General features: G+C 38.0%; 1 protein-coding gene and 1 long non-coding RNA gene across 4 annotated transcripts in view; one reads left to right on the plus strand and one right to left on the minus strand.

The window, feature by feature from the left end:
- TFDP1 (transcription factor Dp-1) overlaps positions 1 to 22,912 on the plus strand; it is a 49,536-nt gene that overhangs the window by 10,117 nt on the left and 16,507 nt on the right. For all 3 annotated transcript variants that reach the window (XM_056327961.1, XM_056327962.1, XM_056327960.1), the window contains exons 3-4: positions 4,195 to 4,261; positions 19,538 to 19,644. In XM_056327961.1, the coding sequence (XP_056183936.1) occupies positions 4,195 to 4,261; positions 19,538 to 19,644 (174 nt within the window). The remainder of the gene's footprint in view (positions 1 to 4,194; positions 4,262 to 19,537; positions 19,645 to 22,912) is intronic.
- Positions 6,773 to 19,009, minus strand: LOC130144387 (uncharacterized). Its single transcript, XR_008820107.1, has 3 exons — positions 17,238 to 19,009; positions 17,032 to 17,153; positions 6,773 to 12,862 (listed from the first exon to the last, which is right to left on the minus strand). It is a non-coding gene; the product is annotated as an uncharacterized LOC130144387 (long non-coding RNA).

Here is a 22,912-nt window from a genome sequence, read left to right on the forward strand (position 1 = left end):
TTTTGTTGTAAGAGTATTAAGTTTATAGTAGATAACTTCAGAGACCACAATGAATGTTAGCTTGTTAGTAAGATACTAAATTATTCTATGACAGTCTGTACTAAGGGATTTTTAAGCAAGTGAAATTCTCTGCATTTTTAGCAAATGTTGTTTCAGATTAACTTTAGTCCCAACAGAAAGGTATTTCCCAATTTACTGACTTTCAGGCTGAGGGCGCTTGTAGTGCTTTTCATCTTTTATTTTGTAAACAAAACAAAAATAGATTTCCCGCTCCTTGTGACTGCTGATGATCTAGCAGGCCAAAGGTAACTTCAGTTGAATTTTTGATACATGCAGCCTGTCAGTTGATTTCTTTTCCTTAGGAGTTCTGAGTGATGTGATGAGACAAAGCCTAGGTATTGGTCGAGGTCTCCACTCCAGCGTAGCTTCCACAGTTAAAATTGCCAGATTTACTAATTTGTGCAGTAGTCTTTAATCTCCCTCTCGTCTGTGGAAGGGAGATCTTAAGTTATTACAACATAGATGCTATTTTGAGTGTCAAAAGCTATTTTTTAAAATCATTGTTGATTTTGTTGGAATCTGGAAAGGATAAAGGGTGTATCTGTTGCATGTTTAGGATACTAGGAGTCTCTTTGTGTAGCCATAGGGGTAAGTATACATAGCCAATATGTCTCTTTGAAGAGGGAAGTGGTGCTAAATTTTGAAGTTGCACACACTTAAAAAGCTTTCAGAATTGACTATTAAAAGCGTGATATTATTTCAAATAGCCTTGGTCTTATCATCAAAGGAAGTAACACATCTTGAAATTGAGAATTATGAGAAGATAAGAAAAAAATGTGGAATATGAAAAAATTACATTATCAGGTAAAAAAAATATCGGAATACCTTGTTGCGAGTAGGTTGATAAGGCCTGAAAACTACATATATTTTCCCACCAGAAAATAGAATTTCCTTGATGTCTAAACCCTCCTTGGCAGAAGGTTACTTTTCCATTGGGGAAAATCAGCTATTTTTTGCTGGTCTGGGTTTTTTTGTGCTTTGTTTGTTTTGCATGTGGAGTTGTTTTGTTGTTGTTGTATGTTGTGTTTTGGTTTTGGGTCTGCTTTTATTTGTTTGTTGTGAATCTGTGACTGTGATATGCCTAATGGAAGCTATGGTCCCACTTTCCTCTGTTTTCTTTCTTTTGGGTACTGCACTGCTAGATAGGTTATGGAGTAATCCTGGTGTCTGTCATCCAAAATAACCTGGCTTGGAAAATAGCTTTAATTTTTTTGAAATACACAGAGATCTTTTTTTTTATTATTATTTTGCCTACTATTTCCATTTTAGAACAAAGACACTAGAATTTTGTATGGGATGGAAGTTTTGCTTTTCAGTTTTCTCTCAGCAAAAGCTTGTATTTGTGACTGAGGAGACTCAAAACAGGTTATAAAAATTTATCATTGTAGAGTTAAATAGTGTATCCAGAAGTGTGAAGAAGATACCGAGGGTGGAATAATAGTTTTCACCAGAAATCAGGTTTTATTATGAATAGTAGCAGCTGGGGATGCCATTTGGTGTGGGATTTGGTAGTATTCTTTCCAAATTTTTTTTCTTGGAAGTCTTTCCTAGCCATACTCTTACAAATGAGTTGAATATTTACCAGCTATTTTAACTGCTAGAGCTGAACCTTTTGTCAGATACTAGTGTGGGAAGGTGGTGGAATGGTGATTCTCTATTCTTTGCCAGTGTTGTGGTTCCTGAGGGGATTCTTACTGTTGTTCAGTGTTGCTGTTCTCTTACTTTTCCCAAATTGTATTCTCTTCTTGATTAAAAGCAGTGTTTTTGCCAAATGTTCTCCAGTTTGTCAGTGACTTGTGTAATTTCAGTCACACAAAAGCAGGGTCCGGGGCATGTAGCACTAACCTGACTGTAATGCTAGGTTGGATTGTGGGTTTTGGAGTTGCATATTGTTTTGGGGACTCTTTGTCACTGTGTGTTTTAATTATGTAGAAGAAAACTTGAAGTTTATGAGATGATTTGATACTATTGTATGGTGGTTGCTTGAATATTTAAGGATAAAATGAATTAATAGAAATGGTTATATTGGAGGCTCTTCTAGTTAAAAAATAGGAAGGGACCAATAAGTAATTGATTACTGCATTGCCTAATTTGCTAACTACTGAAATAATAACTTGCATTTAATACTTGAAATGGCTGAATATCACAGCTTAAATATATTTTTTATTATCACCGTAACTGACATGTGAGCTTGATGCAAGTTTGCTTGCGTTTACACTGATGAATGGATTTAATAATACTATTAAATTCATGTGTTTCTAAAAAAAGAGACATTACAAATTGAAACAGCCATTTTCTTGGTGGTCCATTGGTCCCAAATTCTATATTAAATCTCTTTCCATTCTCATTGATATCTCTTTGATTCTCATGGAAAAGAGAATTTGCAGGAATCCTTGAGTACAAGCTGCCTCTTTCTGCTGTTGAATAGAAACTGAAGTACTGCATTTAAAGAAATGACAATGAGACTGCACTTCCTGTGTGGTTTAACACTTCTGTTGTGAAATTGAGGTAGAATGGAAGTATAATGCAACACTTACAAAAAATTTTACCTTCATATAGCACATTGGGTTCCAGCGTTCTGGAATGTCATACTGCCATGGCGTATAGCTCTAGTAACATCTTTGTAGCTCTAACATCTTTGTACATGATACTGATTTCATATTGATGAGTATACCTTCTTTGAAAGTGTCTGATACAGTCTGTTGCCTTTCTGAGTTAAGCATAATGAAGAGTTAGGCTTATAAAAAGCCCTGATGCCTGGCAGTAGGGCAGTAGAACTGCCACTTGAACAAGTGGACTTTTGAATCCCTACTGGGCAAGATGGAGAACAGACAGTGTTCATGTACTGGTAAATTGTTGCAGTCTCCTTAAACCAATGCTATGTCATTACTTTTGGGAGGGGGGTGGAATTAGGGGAATGGAGGACAGAACTGCCACAGGCTCTTCATTCTACCCACTGGTTCTACTGTCTCATGGTTTCTTTGTGCCACCAGGTCCTCCTTGCTGCCATGCCGTTACAGGCCACTGCTCTTCATGCTTCTCTGAGCAGTATTTCTCTTCTACTCACTTCCCAGCCCATCTCCAATTCTCGGTCATCATCTTTTCCCCCTCCATTTTCACTGAGGAAAGTTTACCGTTTTGTGAAGTTCAATCTTTGCTGTCGAACACCTGGATAGTAACAGCACCACAGCATCCTCTAGTGGCTCTCTTGATTTGCTGAACTTCTGGCAAATAAGTAGGATCTTCAGGTAGACTTCTAAGGGACAGGCTTTGTTGCTGACTGACAGCAAACCACTTCATTGTCTTTTGAAGATTGACAGTAGCCTGCAAATACCACCTATGCATTTTATAATGCAGTCGGGGACCTTGAGCCTCTGTAACACCATGTGCTAAATTATGGTTAAGTACAAGTGTTGACTTTCTTGCTGTTCTTTCTAAATGGAAACAGTCTGTGTGTTCACTGTATTTTCAGTACTGTTTTGTCTGGAGATACCAAGTAATTACTGCATCAAGTATTTTCTGTCCAAAAATTAAATAGTATTTTTAAAAATAATTGGTACTGTGAGCTTTCTGAAAGGATGGTGATTGCTTTATAAACTTGTATGTCATCCTATAGCTCTTTCACTTAAGAGCTTAATATTCTGATCCCTAAAAAATAATAATTGAAAGGCTCAGGGTGTTTCTTCGTAATGCCTTTTTTTCAGATCGAAATGCCTGAAGGTGCTCTCTACCACCACTACTGTTTTTGCTGTAACGTTATTAACTTTCATGGTAGGTAAATAGTATCTACACAGAGAAAGGTGTAGTCACAGGTGTCAGTGGTTCTAATTACAGGGGTGTTCAGCTATCTGCTAAAACAGCGCATGTACACTGTAAGACCTTAGTTAGGACACAAAATAGCAAAATAGGTGTAAGCTGATTTTCTGCTTGCTTTTTAAGAAGGTGGTGTTTATAAAATCAAGATTTTAAAATTTGGCAAATATTGTGCCACAAACAGTGTCGTTACATCGTGATAGATCTGTGCCAAAATGTAAGTGGTAGCAGCAGAGACTTCTGGTATATGATATCTTCCATCTTTAACAATAAAAGGTTATCTGAGTTTGTAAATTTAATAAAAGTTACTTTCTTTAACAGGCTGGACTAATTGAAGCCAATGGAGAGCTTAAGGTGTTTATAGACCAAAACCTAAGTCCTGGAAAAGGTAAGAACGCAATTTTTAGTAAGACCTCCATTTCTTGTTTTTCAGTTGTTATGCTTATTACTGGCTTTAAACTGCTTTCTTAGCATAGTTTTTGTAAAGCTTTTCTTAAGTTATATATTCTATAATCAGCAAGCAAACTGTAGATTCTCTGTGGCTTATAATTGTCTGTAAACTATGTGTGAAGTTCAGTGGTGGTTTGTCATCCCACATGTGATCTTCTTGTTAGTGTAGCTCGTGTTTAAGTGTAAGGCCAGGATGATCTAAAACATCTTTTGGGGCACTATGTTTTGACAAATGGGAAAAATGCAGGAGTGTAGGAGTTTACAATGGGTTATGACAGTTTTTATGGTAGGCTTGCACTAGTGTGGATGCATTATCTGAAAATATATTTTGAAAAGAGCTGTTCTGGACTTGCAGATAATGCATGTATGATAGTGTAATGTAATCAAGCAGTTTAGTAAAACACAGGCTGTAACTTGAATTCAATAGGTAAGCTCAAAACCCAGGAGTATCTAAACATTTGGAGAGTTATGAGCTGCACTTCACAATTAGCAATTTTGGGGAAAGAAACAGAAGCACCACTGAGTTCCAGTCACCTGCAGTTCTGGACAGCTATGTTATATAACCTCTTCTGTAAACTGATTATGCTGCATGTGGAGATTTGGGGTTTGTCCCCTATATTCTTATGGGAAGGCTGTTTCCATAGTAAGACTGTAGAACTATTCTCTGATTTCCAGTTAAGTATATTCTTGCCGGTTCATGCATTTTGCTGGTGGCAGTGTGATTTTTCAGCTTAATAGTTTTTCTCCAGTATGTTTATCTACTCTTTATAAATAACAACTGGGTATCTTAGCAGTCTTTAATTTGTCAGGCCACCTAGCCACTGTTTCCTAGATTCCTCATCAGATAAGCCCTTTGTGCTCTGTATTTTCCTTATCATCATTCTTTGAGCCTGTTTATTGCCTTCATCAATGTCTTGAATGCAAGTGACCAAAATAGTGTATATGACTCCAAGTGAAGCATCAGTCATATTTGTATGGAAGTAGGGTAATTTTTCTGTGCAGTGTCATGCTTGGTTCATGGGCATCTCATAGTAGATTTTGGTGAAATGGCCGTTTTCCTTTAGTTTTGCTTCCAAATGATGATGGTCTCGTTTACTCTTGTGTGTGACAGATGGTGTGCTTTGATAGGCTGTACTAAGTAGGGTGAAATTTATTAGGACAGTGTCACCTACTTGTCTGATGCTCTCATAAACCTCATTATTGACAAATCTATTAACTTCATGCATTACTCTAGTACTCTCAGATAACCTGTGGTCCAGTTGAGGTGAACTCCATTAGTATTACTGCTCTAGCCTGTTATATGCCATTTCAGGAAACCCATTTAAGTATTTATTTTCACAGCCTGCAGAACTTCTGATTTCTGTCACCATCAATTTAACAGGTTTTCTAGGTACATCAAGTACTTTATTGGAATCTCACTGGGCTCTCTCTTTGGCATTCCCTTGTGTAAAACTCACATTGCTTTACAAAAGAGGGCTGTACAACTAATCTGCTGTGATCTACTTTTGGTGGAAAAGGCATAAGGGTTGAATAACTGGCACTTGTTAACTGGTTCACCTGTATATTTGTAAGCACAGTCATATACCCGTGAACAAAAAAAGTGTGCACGGAGATACCTGATCCTTAACAGCTGTACCATTTTTCCCTACCCCTGTGGGCAGTAAAATGGTTGGTTTTGTCAGGGCAGATACTTGTGGGACCATTTTACACCCATGTAGGTGTGTCTGTCAATACCCTGTTACAGTCTGTCAAGAGCTAGTCAAAACAATGCAGTCTGGACAGTAAGAACTGGAAATGTGAATCTTCCATTATTACATATCTCTTAAAGTAGAACTGGGTAAAATAGATGCCATTTCATTGTTTGTAGCATTTCTAAAATAAATTCAAGGGATTAAGTAGTTTATTATGGCTTGCAGCTCCTCTGGTTTGAGAATCGAGCTCAGTTCTCAATATATACAGCCATGAAGCAAACTAAGCTGTCCTCAGTTAATTTCGGCATCCGATTGCTTTTAGGGGATTTTTGTAAAGTTAATGGACAACAACTAATTCTTAATACTGAGAAGAAACAATGGTTTCTCTTGGCTTGAATGTTTTATTTTTCTTGCCTCTAACTTGTCTGTATTTTATGTGCAGGCTTTGTATTCTTAATCAGATCTTAAAATAGCAAATATTTTGTCACTAAAGTATTCAGATATGTGTCATAATTTATTCACTGAAGTAGTACTCATTTTACGTTGCCACTTTTTTATAATTTTTAGGAGGTTTTGTGTGATATTTAAATATTTTTAAATGTAACTGCTATACACAAAATTATTGTGTGCTTTTAAAAGTACCTGTCTACATTACATTCCATTATGTCAAAAAGTCCAGTCCTCCACTGTCTTGCAAATTTCTCTTAATTTGAAAAACAATGCAAAATTTCTCTTAATTTCACAATGAAGAGGATTCAGTCCACAGCAATAGATACAAAACACAGAGTAAGTTTTGCATAAGGTAGCAGAAGTGCATGTGGTATACTACTTAGAGTTGAAAGGAGGTCAGGAAAAACCTATTTCTCTTCTTCTCTGGTGGTAATCATTGAAAGTTTTTTTTTCAGGGTTGTTTTTTCTCTCTCTCCCCCCTCCTTTGGATTTGTATTTCTTAAAAGGTAGGAGTCTTTTCTGGGGGTAGCAAGTCAATCACGAGGAGTCTGAGAATACATTTTATTATTTATATGGGATCAAATCTCCCTGCTGTGTCAGATGAGTGGTTTGCTTAGCCCAGTCTGCTGCCCCAACAACAGTAATAGGGCAGGCTCTTCAGGGAGAATGCAGGAGTCTGGCTGCTTTTTGAAGTTTCTTCTCCCTATGCTCTCACAGCACCCGGGGTCATTGGATTAGTGATATCAGAGGGTGATTCCAGCATCTTTTTGGAAAATCCAACTTTGAGAGACTCAGCAAATTAAGAATGCAGCCTCAACAAGAAACTCGGGACTTGGTTCAGTTTCCACATGTTGCCAGTCAGCTGTGAAAGGAGCAGGAGCTCAGCTGTCAGAGGAATAAATGTTTTGAGGGGGTGGTAGAAGATAAAAAATGACTTGTCTGCTGGGTAGTAAGGACATACTTGCAAAAACATGGTTTGGGAGGAAGAGCAGAATATTTGTCTTGAAATTGTTGTGTAACACTTCATCAAAGGTCTGTAAGGTGAATACAGGACTAAGTGGCAGGTATATGAATCAACTGTGAAAGATAAGCAAAGGTTGACTTTTATGGCCAAAACAGGGTATTATGCAACAGTTCTTACAGCCTGAACAGCTTTGTTGCAATGCTTTCAGAATAGGCTGCGAATGGACTTCTGTAAATTTTTAATCTGCACTGATAGAAATCTGGGAACTGCGAATAGGTTATTTTTAGACTGAGTTTTGTTAGGGTATGTAGCTGTTGTTTCTTAGATGAATGTTGAAAAGGAGACATCACTCATCTTGCTCAGCAGTTACACTGAACAACCTCTTGCTCAAAAGTCCTAAAGCTGTCAAATCTGGGAGAGAAGAGGGTATGTTAGGAAATTATCCCTGTGTGGAAGTCCTATCACTGCATTCATTTCCTGATTATCTGCTAAAATTCACGGTCAGAAACAAGTACCAACATAGACAGCCTTTTTTATTTCAGCTAGTGGGGACATACTTCAGCCTAATTCACTTTGGAGAGACCATGTCTCAACCATGAGCTTCTGATTAAGAATTCTGTTTTAAAGCAGAGACTGACTTTGTTTTAAGAGGAGACAATAGTAAACAAAACAAACAAAAGTTTATAATGGATGTAATTTTGAGTAAATTGGTCATGTATATGAAGTATCATTCTAGAAGTGTTTCTTTGAAAACATCTTTAGTGTGGAATAAGAAGTACCAGTCTATATGTGGTAGAAATGAGCTGGAAGTGTGTGCTTCCTCCAGTGCTTGTGCAATGTCCAGAAGAAGTTGGATATAAATTCACCTGTGTTTTCTGATACTCGTGTGTATTTCCATTACTGTAGTGTAACACCCCATTTAGTCCTGAAAAAACAGCATGCCGTGGAGCTGATCAAGCAAGGTGCAAGTTTTCCCTTGTATTAAGATGACACTGTTAGCTCTGCTCACTGAAGGAAGGTTTTTCTCTCTGCCTAGTTCCGTTCTTTCCCTACTGAGAATTTAGTCTAGAAGGCTGATTCTTAAAGTCACATCTTGGGAAAGTATCAGTGGAATGACACACCAGTTATATCAGCCCCTATTCGATTTAAGGCTATATTGATTCCCAGATCTTAAAAAGGTTTCAGAAAATGCACTATCTAATTAGTTTTTCTTCTGGATGCAAATGCATATGTTTGGGATATATTTGTTTACTACTTGAGTATTTGCCAGTCCTTGGATGAGGAAACTTATCGTTAAAGAGGGTTTTGATTATGTTTGGCTCCAGGGTGGTACTGTTGAAAGGCTCAGACTTCTCCTGGAAGTATGACGAGTGACATTGACATTTACATCTTTGTGCAGCTTTCCTGTTAAGTGCAAGGTCTGTGGAGCTGGTAGTCTGGCAGTGTTTAAGCGGCACAAATCACCAGATTTGTTCTAGCATGGTTTGGTTTGGTACAGGTATGACTGAAAGTTTTCATGAACTTGGGTAACCAGAAAGATGGTTTTCTGCTTTAACCCTGTTCAGGAAAGAAGCAGCAATGTAGTGTGCTGAGAGTGTCTGAGAAGAGAGGTTTTTTCCTGTAAGGAAATCCTGAGCAGTGCCAGGTGCTTCTAAAATGCAGCTTTGCTAGTGACTGCTAGTGAGTTAACATGCACAGCAAAAAGTAGCTGTGTATCCAGATGTCCTCTCAGTGATGAACTCTAGTAAAGCCACTTGGTTTTATATCTGCTGCTTGTCCTGTGCTGGTTTATTTGCTGTCAGCTTCACCTGTGACATTGTGGAGGAATGCTAAATCCATTGGAAGCAGTTACAAGTTTTCTTTGGTTCATTCCAAAATAATACCCAGTTGCATTTTTTCCCCCTAAAGCCTCTGTTGCTGAGAACATCATTACACAGGGCCCTTTCCTTTGCTTGTTACCCTATATTCTGTATGGGTTTTGTAGAAATTGCACTTAAATTAATCTCTGTAAACCCTCAAATTGTAATCAGAAGCAATGCTTATAAAATTTCAAAGGTCAAGTCAACAAAAGCTGTAAGGGCACCCAGATTGTTGTGATTTACAGCTCTATCCCTTCTCTGGCAATAATAAAAAGGATTTTGGGGTGCTGGCTGAGAGCAGCTCAGTATGGGTCAGCAGCGTGCCGTGGCAGCCAAGAGGGCAAACAGCATCCTGGGGTGCACCAAACACAGCATAACCAGCTGGCCAAGAGAGATGATTATCCCGCTGCGTTCAGCGCTGGTGCGGCCTCACCTGCAGCACTGTGCAGTTCTGGGCCCCACGATTGAAGGAGGAGGTGAAGGTCCCTGAATGCGTCCAGAGGAGGGCAACAAAGCTGGTGAAAAGGCTGGAAGGAATGTCCTATGAGGGGTGGCTGAGCACTTTGGGCACGTCTAATCTGGAGGAAAGGAGGCTGAGGGGTGACCTGCTTGCTCTCTACAGCTTCCTGAGGAGGGGAAGTGGAGAGGGAGGTGCTGATCTCTTCTCCCTGGTACCCAGTGACAGGTGGGAATGGCTCAAGGCTGCTCCAGGGGAGGTTTGGACTGGACACAGCAGGCTTCCTAGAGAGCTGGTTGGTGCCCCAAGCCTGTCAGTGTTTAAAAGGCATTTGCACAATGCCCTTAATAACATGCTTTAACTTTTGGTCAGCCCTGAATTGGTCAAGCAGCTGGACTAGACAATCGTAGGTCCCTTCGAACTGAAAATACTTTATTCTACTCTAAATTACTTCATTGAAAACAGATTAAGAGAGCGGTTTAATTGTGGAGTAAAATTCCAAAGTGACCTGTTTGTAATTGTTTGCTTTTTGCCTGCCTTGGTTACAAAGCAAGGATAATCTCATTTGGATATTTTAATTGTTATTTCAGTTCATTTCCATTCTAGGGTTAAAAAAATACATACATCCTGGCTTTGTTTTGGATGTCAACCTGACTAATTGTTTAAACCTGAAAATGCTAAAATTCATCCTGGACATAGACTTTGAGTGATAATTATAATCAGAATTAATTTTGAGCGTTAGAAAATATATATGGGTTGGACGGATAGGAAGAATTTTTAATAGGTGCTGAAGCAGTAGAACTTACAAGTTTCTGTCATCTAAAAGTTACTTTGCAGTGAATTTTAGAGACTGGGAAATTCTGCTGTGCTGGGAGGTTGCACTTTGAAGAACACTGCTAAGTTCTGGTCCTTGCTTATTCAGATTAGTGTTGATACTGTAGTATTAAATACAACACTGTTCAATTCTGTTCCTGGCCCTTGCTTGTGAAGAAATTTGGGTGAAAGAAATTATCTGCTTTAGCTAAGTGCAAGGGAAAAAAACAAACAATGGTATTTAATGTTGTATTGAAATTAAAACTCTTAAATTAATTTTAAAGTTACTCTAAAAATTTGGATCTTCTGTCATGCCAGTAGGTGGCATTATTGGTACATAACTAGAAAGTGCTTTTAAAAGATGTCTTCAGCTCTTTCCGCCTCTTACACTTTAAAATAAGGCTTCACATTTTATAGACATAAAAGAACTAGTTTTATTTTAATTTCAGCTTTGGTAACTGACAAAAAATTGTATATGTATTTTTTTGTATTTAGTATGTAATTTTTTGAGGTGTATTTAGACTCTTATATTTCAATACTGTCTAACTGTGAGATTTTCTTGTTCTTATTTATGACAAACTTTTGCAATGTAATGTTAATTTTATTTGCAAGATCAAACTCCCTGATTTTTGGCAGTGGCTGGCATAATTCCTCTGGAACAGAAATAGATCTATTTCACAGCCGGTGATTCATGCTTTAGCAAACAGATACATGCTTGAACATTGGTTATAAAATGCCTGTGTATTATTGAAGCTGAGGTAAATTGAATTATTATTATCTAACTTCAATCTCAGGAAATAAAACTGTTGCTGCAATTATGAATGATATTTTGAAAAGTCTGAAAAGGCTTGTAAGAAGTTTACAGGTAGACCACAGCTTTTTTCAACACAGACTTGGAAAGACTGGTTTGTAATAGCTGAAGCATTACTAGTCATATCTAAGGATGATAAGAATCACCTAAAATTCTGAGTTAGTCTAAGAAATTACTTAAGAACTCAGTAGTACTGCACACTGGGGAAGATCGATGTCTTTGTAAAAGTGCTCAGAATTGCTGTGTAAGCATGTTTGTTGTTTTAACAGGGTGATGTGACTTGTTCAATAAGCAGAGGTGTTTTTACTTGACTTGACCCACAACTATAGATAATAATCTTGTATGTTGTCAAAGCTTATGGTAGGTTGACACCCTCAAAAAGAGTTCAGTGTTTTCTGAAAATTAGCATATAACTAACTAAACATAAAATATCTATGGTGTTTGCGAGAGAGACAGTAAGAACTGCAGTCTCACAGGAGTGACATCTGAGGAATCTGCTCCTAGGATGTAATTGTTACCTCTCTCCCAGATCTTCCAAGTATGCCCTTTGTACATACTCTGTGTGTGTGTATATATGTATATAAGATCTAATAATCTGAAACTAGTCTAGTTGATGCTTTTGTGGTAAGGAATAATTTTTTTGAAGGTGATGTGGACTGGATAAAAGGCACTTCAAATGGATCCTCTAAACTCATCTATTTATCCTACCTGTGTCTTCAAGACTCCTTGCACTTGCAAGGAGGCAACAGTTCAGACTCAGTAATTTAGGGTAGATTTTGTAAAGCAAAATGCATAGAAAATACTGTAAACAGTTCTTGAGGGAACTGCTTGGCATTGGATTTCCATTTCACCTGTATCTAGTGTTGGGGTTGAAATACATTGTTGTCAAGCATTGCATTGGTCACTGTGCTGAGACAGGTTAGTGGGTGTGAGTACACTGTTTCCTGCTGTCATGATGCTTTGAGGTAAAGAGGTGGAAGCCTACCCCATTAATTCATACAGAAAACTTTCCTTGTTATGATGTTGGTATGATACGTCCTTGTTCCAGGATGTTTCTTTTGTTACCTCTTGGTCAGTGATAGTTGTGTTAAGTAGGTTGAGGAGTTCCCTCAGCTTCTTTGGTTGTGTCCTGACTGCCATACCAGCTTTCTGTAGCTCTGAAATTCTCCCTTCCTGTGCATTATTTCCCATCTTGGCTATAGATGACATTCTGAGCTGTGCTTCACTGCTGTCCAAAACAGGATTGATTTCTGTCTCTGCTTCAGGGATTGTGCACCTGTATTTGAATTGTGTGAAGATCTGGAGTCTTCTAGAGATTATTCCACACTCTAGTGAGCTTTTGGGATTTCATTATTCAAAGTCTTCAAAGGCACATCTTTACTATTATTTCTATATACTAGGTTGTCATGTTGAGTAATGAACTTAAGTCTTCTCCAAGATCTGCCTTCCTTATCTTTCAGTCTCCATGGTGAGATTTCATGAGGTCTCCCATACCTTTAAAAAAAAAAAAAAGCCACAAAACAAACATAGGGGTTTTGTTAAGTATCTATTGCTTGGTAATGTGTTGAGGAAGAGAAACCTGTAGCGAGGTCACTGGGCAATTTTTGCTGAAGCTGTGGAGTTGGAGTTAGCTGTGGAAGTTTCTGTAATAGTAGAGAAGCCAAGTAGAAGTGGGCTGAACTTCTGAACTGAAACTTTCAAGCGGATGGGATAAATTCCTCTCAGGTACATTGCGTCAGTTTTATTGACAGCAGCTTAAACAACTGGGTAGAGTGGTGCTCTTCTGATTAATGAAAGATGTTTTAGAAGTTGCTCATCTTTTTGTAATTCTTGCATTTCCCCACCCCCCCCCCCCCACCCCCCCCGGAAAAAATGCATTCCTTTGAACAGAATTCAAAGAAAGAGTTAGCTTCTGTAAAGCTGTAGTTCTGAACAATTTCAAACTGTGGCTTTCCTTTCTGTTTGCAGGGGATGCTTACTGCTTACTTTACTAGGTAGGGAGAAGTGTACTACTAAAAGCGTATTGAGCTGTCAGCTACATGGTTGAACTGGCCAAATTCAACCTCAAGTAGGAGAGTGGCAAATAAGAAATAGCTGAAGATGGTATGCAGACAAGTAAACCTAAAGATCAGTGAGTCTTAATGTGATGTCTTCTACACTGCTATAGCAGTGTCTGTAATAAGGACCATGACTTGCAGAGACCTTGGGAGAACTCTGTAATTTGATATCCCAGAGCTTTTCAATTGAAAAAAGAACCTTTGCAAAAAATTATGTGGACTTAAGCTACTTTACATTCCTGTAAGAGACCCTGCTCACTTCTTGATTCCAAACTTAATAATTTTTCAGTCAGTTTTCTACAGACACCAGCTTGGGGTTGGACGGTGACACACTAGAACGAGAGGGGCAGATTGTGCAATTAAGATTAGTTTGCTTTTTGTTACTTAGGGGTTTTGTTTATTTTAAGCAGGTGGTTTGATGGTGAGGTTCGGAGCTGGAATTAGCTTTGTAATTTGCTTTACAAAAATGGTTATAGTATGGAATTTCATTAGTGATGTTGATGTTGAATTTCCCCTCTTCTTCCTCTTCCTCTTCTCTCTCGCTCGTTTTTAGCCAAAAAGAAGAAAAACTCCACATACAGAAGACTGCCAAAATAGAATCTATAATATTTTCCAGATAATTCTCATAGTTTTCATGTAATCTTATATCAGTCATTTGCATCTTAAGCAGTACAGGTATTCTGGCTTTATATAAATGCTGTTCCTATTAACATTTTTAAAATTCCCCAAATAAGGAATGTAATATTCTGGATGGCACTTGGCCTTCTCAGAAGTGACAATTGCAATGGAATCTAGTGTCTGTGTCACTTACTTTTATCTTTTTGTTCCTGGAAAGTGTCACTGGTCTTTGTTGGGCTCTTCAACTGATACCATCTTAGTTACGGGTTTTATCAGGTTATTGGAAGTAATGTTGCCTTTTTGAGAGCATAAGTCATGCTTGACTTGTATCGAGACTGGCTTACTAATGTGGCTGCCTTTGAATTGTGTAGCTGTTAAGCTAGATTCCAACTGCTCTGTTAAAACTGCCAATTTCAAAGCTTGCTATGTATTTAAGACAAAAGTTTGTAGAGTTCCTAAGAGTGGTTATAAGCAGTGGTACTGCAAAATGTCATCTCCAAGGTTAACTTTCTTTAGACTTTTCTTAGAATCAACCCTTTGCTTAACTCCTAACCTTTGATCATGTAGTGTATTTACTTACAAATTGGTCTGCTGGACAGAGTTTGGTTGAGACTGTTGCAGGAGATAGTAGGAATTGCTTTGCGTTCTGACAAACCACATCCTTATTCTAAAAGCTCTTTTTTAGGGTTGTAATAATTCAGAAGGAGCTTGCAAAATTACCTTCTTACCAAATTCAATTTTCACATGCACAGTATTGCTTCTATGCTGGAAGACAGGCTGACAAGACTTTGTTAGAGACTACATTGTCAGGAAACCGACCTGTTTTTCTGTTGACTGTGCTCTCTTTCACAAATAAAGAGAACATAAAGACAGATTACATTAGAAAATGGTACTGCACCTAGATTGAATGGGATTTCTGCACCTGAGGCAAGGACTACCTCAGTCCATCCTCTTTGATCTGAAACACCAAATTCAAAGTCACTACTGTTTCATGAACTAGAGCAGTCAGCTGTTAGAGAGATCTACTGCTGTGAATGCAGAGGGCACCCCTTCCTCTAATTTTAGATGTACTGTGTCTTTTTCTGTGGCATCTCAAGTTGTGTAAAATGTTCGTAATTGGCTGTATTACCGGTCCCTTTTATTGCTGAAGTCTGCAAGGGATTCTTTTTGGTAAAACTCTTGATGTGTTTTTCTATGCAAACAAAGGTAAAGGTCCAGTTCAACAGCTCTCTCTAAAAGCAATCAGTAACCAAAACAAGCTATTTACTGCATACTCTGTATAAAGGGAGTGCTTACCTGGAACAGGTTTTAGACAGATAAAAAAAAACAGGTTTTGTTAAAGGGTGCTGCTGCTTTTGCTGTGCAAGTTTTACACAGCATTACTCCTTGATCCTATCTGTATCATTACCTTCTGTTCGGAGGCATTCCGGGACTTAATATTGGTGAAATTCTACTTCCCTTTAGGTTTAATAATTACTTGTAAGTTCCTAAGAGTACTTTTCCAAAGTGGCAATGTTTGGGAGACTGAGAATTTAAGTAGTAGTTATATCCTTCTGTATATTTTTTTTCTTCTGCTTTACATGGCCTTTTTCCATGTTTTTGAAATACGTAGAAGGAAAAAAAAGAAAAAGACGTGTCAGAACCAGCAGTATTAATAATGTGTTTGTTTTGAAAAGGAAGAAGAGTTGGTGCCAGCAAAACTGTTTGCAAACTTGTGGGTTTAATTTTTACATGCTATTATACACACTGTATGTTGGCCACAAAGCGCAGGATTATTTGGATTGCAGTGATTACTGTAAGAGTAACAGTAATTAACTAATGATTAGAAAAATTCCTTTGAGAAACTGAGCTGTCAGTCACTTGCAAAGCTAAGTTAATGAAATTATTTCTGCTTGTATAATTAACAAACAAATAAACCCCCCCCACATAAACCCACTATGAAACCCGAGCATTGTAAGCCTTTGAAAATCCAGGTGGATATGAGAAAAATGTTTACATATGAGGTAAATGAGAAAATAGCAGAACGCATTTGGGCAGAGGCAAAGTGAAAGTACCTTTTCTTAAAAATAAAACAAAACTCAGTTTTTTCTTTTTTTTCTCCTAGCGTTGAGCAGTTATGCTCTTTCCTATTTAGTATGATACCTTTTATACGTTGACTTTGACTTTGCATTGAACTGTGAAGAGTATGTAACTGTTCTTCCAGTTACATTTGTGCTTCCTTGCCAATTAGTTTGTGCTGTAGAGGCAGGTGTACCTTGCAGTTTCTGTATAGAGCCAGGTTGGTTCAGTTGCATGAATTAATAAGCACAGCGCAATAGGAAGTATTGCTATGCTTTACTTTTTTTCATCGTGAATTTTTTCTGTCATGTCTGGTTGGAATTTGTTGTGCAGCAGCTTGCAACTATTCCCTCTTTTCTTTTTGCTGTGTCCTCTATCATCTGTATAACTCTCCATTTAACAGTTGAAGGCAGTGATTAGATTCCCACAAATAACACCCCTTGCTCTACCTTAATCTTCTCTTCCACAAGCTGTACACACCAAGCTGCTTTAGCTTCTCCTTGTACATCCTATGCTCCAGTACCCTAGCCATACTAATGTCTTTCTTCTGGACTCTGCTCTTTGTTAATGCCTGTCTCGCACTGCAGGCCCCCAAACTGAACAGAGTAATCCAGGTACAGCTTCAAGAGTGCTAGAGTAAAAGGGAATAATCAATTACTGCTGTACTCTACCAAATACAGCCCAGGATGTGGTTAACGCTTCATTAGCTTCGAGGTGTACTTCTGGTTCACATTCCGCTTGTTGTCCACCCAGACCCCCAGGTCCTTTTCTGCACATCTGCTTCCTAACCACACAATACCTGACCTCTGCTGTTGTGTGGAGTTAGTCTGTTACAAGTCCAAGACTTTTGCGTTTGTCTTTGTTGACTTCATAAAAATTTTTTAAGAAACAACATGATAGCATAAAGAATTACTTTGGTTTTAAACATACCAGAAGGATGAAGTCTCTGAGTGCATCTGAAGAATAAGATGATCAAGATGATGCGAGAGAGTCTCATGGCAGTACTGTTCTTCATGAAAGTGTCCTGCTGAAGTATGGCTAGAAGCTATTGCCTTAGGAAAAAATTGATAACGTGAATGATTAGAAATCATCATGGCCAGAGAATTATCTACCTGTGAATTCTGAGAAGGGCCTACCAATGGTACCTCTGTCCTGCTAACTCAGTATATGTATAATTTGTGTAGTACCAGAAGGATAGAAGGCCGCGTCTCCTGCACCAGTTTCTGAAGGGCTCAGATAACTGCAGATGAATAAGTCAGACTTCTGTTAGGCAAATTGGTTGAGCATGTAACAGAAGTAGTAGACATACTGACAAACGTGATAATGGGCAGGAGTTAACAGGGCTTTTCTAGAAGGAGGGGAAAAGGGAAGTTATGAGGTTACGTCTTTTCAAAGTCATGCCTTGAAAAAGTCAACAACCGTGTGGATAAGGGCTATCTAATCAGTGCGATGTCCTTGGATTTCTTAAAAATAACAACAAAAACCCCTAGATTATCAAGGTCCTTAATCAACCTTTTAAAGAAACTGAGGTGTCATAGAACAGGACGGTCCTCCCATGGGTTAATAATTGGTGAAAAGCACATATAATGAGTACCCCAAATGAGCTATTAGTGTTCAAGAAAGATCTTGAAGTCATGATAGGTTATATTATGAAAATGTGGTATCAGTGTTTGGTGGGGAACAAGCATATGGAATTTTGAGAATTACAGGGAGTAAAATAGAAAATGTGCTATGGAATTACATGATTATATATGGTATTCCTTTTGTCATCAACAATGTTTCCATCCCTGTCATCTGCAAAAACAGATCTCGAAAGGTAGAAGAACTAGAAAGTGTGTGGGCAACAAGAACCATCAAAGGCAAGGAAAGGTGATCAAATAGATGAGGCATCTTTGCAAAATAGTTACAACTTTTATTTTGTACTGGAAATGTAATCTTCATATTGCTTTATTGTTTTAAATAATGAGGAGGAGGTTAAAAAGACATGTTGACCTCCAGAAAGCTAAGAGGAAACTACACAAGCCCTAATAGCCAGGTTAGTTTATATTGCTTTACTGCATTGCGCAGAGGGGAAGAACACACACAAAACAGGCTGTGGTAGTGATGGGTGTACTTGAAGGGACAGGAAGGCATAGCAGACTTACAAACTAGATAGCTGCTGAATGTCTGGAAGAGCACTGGAAAGTTGGTTCATAATGGAAGAATGATAAGCTGCTGCATCCTGTTCTGATTTGGGGGACTTGAGAATAGGTTCTCGTGTGAAGCTATCGGTTTGACATGATATAGTAATAGCAGCTAGGGAATACAAGCCTTTTGGAAAGCAAGGGCTTAAGCAAGATTTGGGTTGTTCTTAACTTTCTGTAGACTACCTGAATGTGTAGGAGGGATGGTAGGCATCAGGGACTCATTAGAGCTTTTCCTGGTACAACATTTGTAAAAATGCTTACTTACTGATTCTGTATTGGATAATGGGAAAAAGGAAGAGGAATGTGAGTTGTGCCAAGTCCTTCTGGCCCTATTGGCCCCTTCTTTTCAAAGTGATCTTAGGAAAAGAACTGCTGAACTCTCACCTGACAACTGAGTGACAGATGTTTCAGCAAAATAAATGTCTCCAGTGTTTTAAGACTTGTTTGTACCATTATTGTTTTTCTGTAGTCAGTCTTGGTTGCTTCTTTTTTGTTTGTTGTGTTGTGTGTTGGTTTTTTTTAAACTATAGCATGGAGCATCAAATTGCTAGAGGATACCTGGCTTAGTGGTTTTTTTTTTTAGTTTAACTTCTGTTTTACATTGCTTAAGACTTGCTTACCTATCAATGCTGACTCTGGATGGCTTATGAAGAGGAAGAGAGCTGCTTTCCCTGCAGGGTTGGTCTACTGTGTTGGATATATTTTGCTCAGATACTGGATTCTTGAAGACATTTGTTCTTTAATTCCTTGCCTTCAGCTGGGAGGGGACAGTTAGAGGAAAGTTGGGAATGTTCTCTTGGAAAGGCCTGTGCTAGCCAGATTTTATCTCCTGTAGACCAGCATCCTCAGAAGGGTTTGTCATTTGCTGGGGCATGGGGCGTGTTTTTCAGGTGGTGGCACAAGATTTCAATAGTTGCAAAGGATAAGGGTAGAAGAGAAGGGGGCTGTGCTTTGTCAGATGCCCACTGCCTCTGATACTCTGCTTTGAGAGGAAGATTGGAATACAAGGAATTAAAACATGTTCATACTAGATCACTGACCTGTAAGGTTATATAGAGGAAAGCCTGAGGTAATATATTATGAATCTTGATTTTGGGTTTTTTGCTTCAAATGTGTAAATGCTACGTTGATATTGACTCTCTGCTGTTCAGAGCTAGTTAATATTAAGCATTGGTGATAGAGATGAAACTGGAATTGCTAAAATAATACAATGTGGCTGACCTGAAGCTATCTACTTGTATTTGTTTTAGGGGTTGTTTCTCTATTGGCTGTTCATCCTTCTACAGTAAATACGCTTGGAAAACAGCTCCTGCCAAAAACATTTGGACAGTCTAACGTCAACATTGCACAACAAGTGGTAAGGAGACTTTGTGGTGTTTTTTATTGCTTGTGCTGTTGCTTATGCATACTGTAAATCTGACTTGTACCTTGGTAGTCATTATCACTTGGCATGTACAGATAGTCTAAGCTTGTTTCTAATTTTAATAGACTTACAGTAAAACAAATCTTCTTTTGCATAAAGAAATGCAAAGATGACTCTAATCAATATGCAGATGCCTGAATATTCAGGTGATTATATCTTTTGCTAGTCCTGCCACTTAAAATCAGTGGCTCTTTCAGATTCTGCTGTGAAATCTGACATAGGGAAATGTAAAGTAAGTCCATCAGCACATTTTTATTGAGATTGAAGTTACGTGGAACAAAATGCAAAACAACTATGTTTCTGTGTGCTTAATGTAGATAACCTTTTGCTTAAATATTTACTTCGAGCTTTGTGTGAGGTACATGAAACCAGAGCTTTCAAAGAATCTAATAATGTAATAGATAATACATAGGTTATGAGAAGTCAATTTTATAGTCATCAAAATTAAAATGTAGTGATCTGAAAAGAGTTGGTCTCAGTTCATCTTCTGGAAAGCAGCTGTAATGTGTAAACATCTGAAATGGAATGTCTTGTATTTGGGTTTCTTCTTGATAGGAAAGCAGTTTCCCATCTGCCTTTCCCAATGCTAAGCTCTAAGGAGTGTTTTATAATTGAGGCTGCCTGAAGCTATAAACTGTTCCTCTTCAACTGTGTAAGTGTGGTGCAGGTGATCCACTGTGCTGCATTCCTGGCAGTGGTGGTGAATTAGCTACTTCCCGCAGCCACTTGGAAGTTCAAGTGTAGCAAAATGAGTTTAAGTGAAGAAATCACACATTCATTAGGAGGTGTTTTATTAGTACATTTCCAAACAAGGAAATTCAGAGTCATTAGGCATTCTTTTAATTTAAAAATCAGTAACCAGCAGTAGGAGGACAATGTTTGAACTGGATCATAGGCCATAATGGCACAGAGAGGGGTCCCTTTTGGGTATTACTGTGAGACTGTGGATGTACTTGGGTTTAATATTGAAAATGAAATGCTCTTCCAAGTAACTTACAAAATCTTTTCTTAAAGTACAAAAACCAGGGGATGATAATGTGATTACAGTTCATCTGATGCTTTTTTAAACTTTAAACAGGGAGTAAATGTTTATGTATACACAAAATCAATTCTTGTGTCTTTCATCACAAGTTTAAATTGACAAATCCTCATCTGTTATCTGTGATTAATTTTACATCATAACTTTATAGAAAAAAAAAGATTCTGAAATAATAACTACTATTAATGGTGGTTTTGTTAGTATGATTACTGTGGGAAATGTACATTTGCAATCATAATTTTTTTCAGCATTTTAAGTCTTACTCTGGACATACTAGCACTCATTTTTTGTGAAAGAAGTGCTCATACCAGCACATTTGTATTGGCAGTTACCAGTACAAAATCAGATGCTTAGTTGTGTGTTGTTAAAGATTAGATGGAGGTTTTGTTTTGTGTATATATCTATATATACACGTTTTCTGTTGTATATGTATCTAGCTGTATATGTTTATATATGATTTTCTGTTGCAAATTTCTGGTGACTTTACAGTTCTGAAGGAAATAGCAAGAGCTATAAACAAAATTACCTCTAGAATCCTGAAAATGGAGGAAATAAATGTTCTGTCAATGTGCAAAATGTTTTTGGGGAGCAGAGTTGAGGAGTTGGCTTGTGAACCTACTCAACTTTCTAACCCTTGAGTGCTAAAACCAGGTTTTTAACGCTTAATTTTCTGAGCACGTGTTCTTTGTTCAGGTTGTATGATTTCTTGTTCTTAATAATGTCCCCATGTAAGTTTTTCTGTTGAGTACAGTGAAGTGGGAGGGTGGGCTGTCTTGCTGCTTTCCCTGTTGTCCTGATCTTTTTATCAAGGAGCTCAACTGTAATCTTGTTCTTTTTTTGCAATCAGGAAACTTCAGAGAAGCAGCAGGCACTTCTTTTTCTGCTTTTGTCCACACCCTACTTCATCCCTGTTTTCTCTAAAGACATCCTCTAATTCTATCTGTAAGCTTTCATTTTAGGGTGCCTCCAGTGACTTGATACTACTTAACTCATTTCATTCATGCTCTTTTTCATTCAAAGTCATTGTTGTTTATGAACTTGTGAATAAAAGTTAGGGGCGTTAACATTTCTGTTAAGGAGACAGTATTACTGAGTAATTCCTCAGATGATTCTGAAACTCTAGACTGTAGAGTTTCTTAATATTCTTCCTTAATAGTGGTACATCAAAGCATATAATTCTGGGTAGTTTGCAGATTTTTGTGAGTTAGAATGGGAATGCAGAGCAAGTTTTGAATGCATTAAACAGGCTTCACTTTTCCACTCTGGAAATGAGCCTGTGAATTTGTACACGCATCCATTTATTCCTGTGTATTGTTGAGTATTTCAAGGCACTGCTGAGCCCAGTAGATGTCCAGGGTTTGCTGCTGCCAAATGTTTTTTACCCAGCTGTAATTCCACCCCTTTCCCTGTACTGGTTGGCTTTTGTCTTACTGCGCAGTCATACAAATTTTGGATGTGGCACCAGGGTGATAGTGGGACTGCTTGTGGATTTAAGAAGCTAGGAAATAGTGGGACCCTCTAATTTTAGCTTCTGCAAGCAAGATATTGAATCATCTCTTCCAGTCCTCTGTAACTACATCCAAAAGAATAAAAACTGGCTAACAGCTTTCTTCTGTTTTCTGCATTGTCTACGTTACTTGAATAGCACATGGGTGGTTTTTGCAGTCCTTTGAGACATTTGGTGAACCAGACCAGTCAATAGCAGAACTGATAGTATTTTTTCCACGGGGGAAAAGTGAGCATGTGTGCTGTGCCAGTTTGGCATCCCTCACCCTCTTTCTGTTTTCCACAATCAGAAATTTTGGTTATGAAAAGTAGTAGAGATTAGTTGACTTTCCATAAGAATTAGAAACATTTTAAGTATGGAACAAAGCTGCTGGAAAGGGGCGTAGGCCCTAAGATTTTCCAGCTGTCAGAAGTGGTTGTAACAAACTTGTATATTAACTCATAGGAGAGGTGGTATAATATAAAGTCACAGTATTTGGGAAAAAATGGCAGCTGTTTGTCCTTCCAGGTAGCTGAAATCACGATAGCCAGTAGACCACCTTTTGCATTTAAAGGTGATTCAAATTTTGATTAATTTTAACTTTCACCCATTCAGTGTTTCATTTGGGGTTTTCAGTTTTTCTATTGTACTCGTGTTGGGGCTAAATTATTGAAGAT

Source organism: Falco biarmicus, chromosome 2 (genome assembly GCF_023638135.1).
Source record: "Falco biarmicus isolate bFalBia1 chromosome 2, bFalBia1.pri, whole genome shotgun sequence".
Taxonomy (NCBI): Eukaryota; Metazoa; Chordata; class Aves; order Falconiformes; family Falconidae; genus Falco; species Falco biarmicus.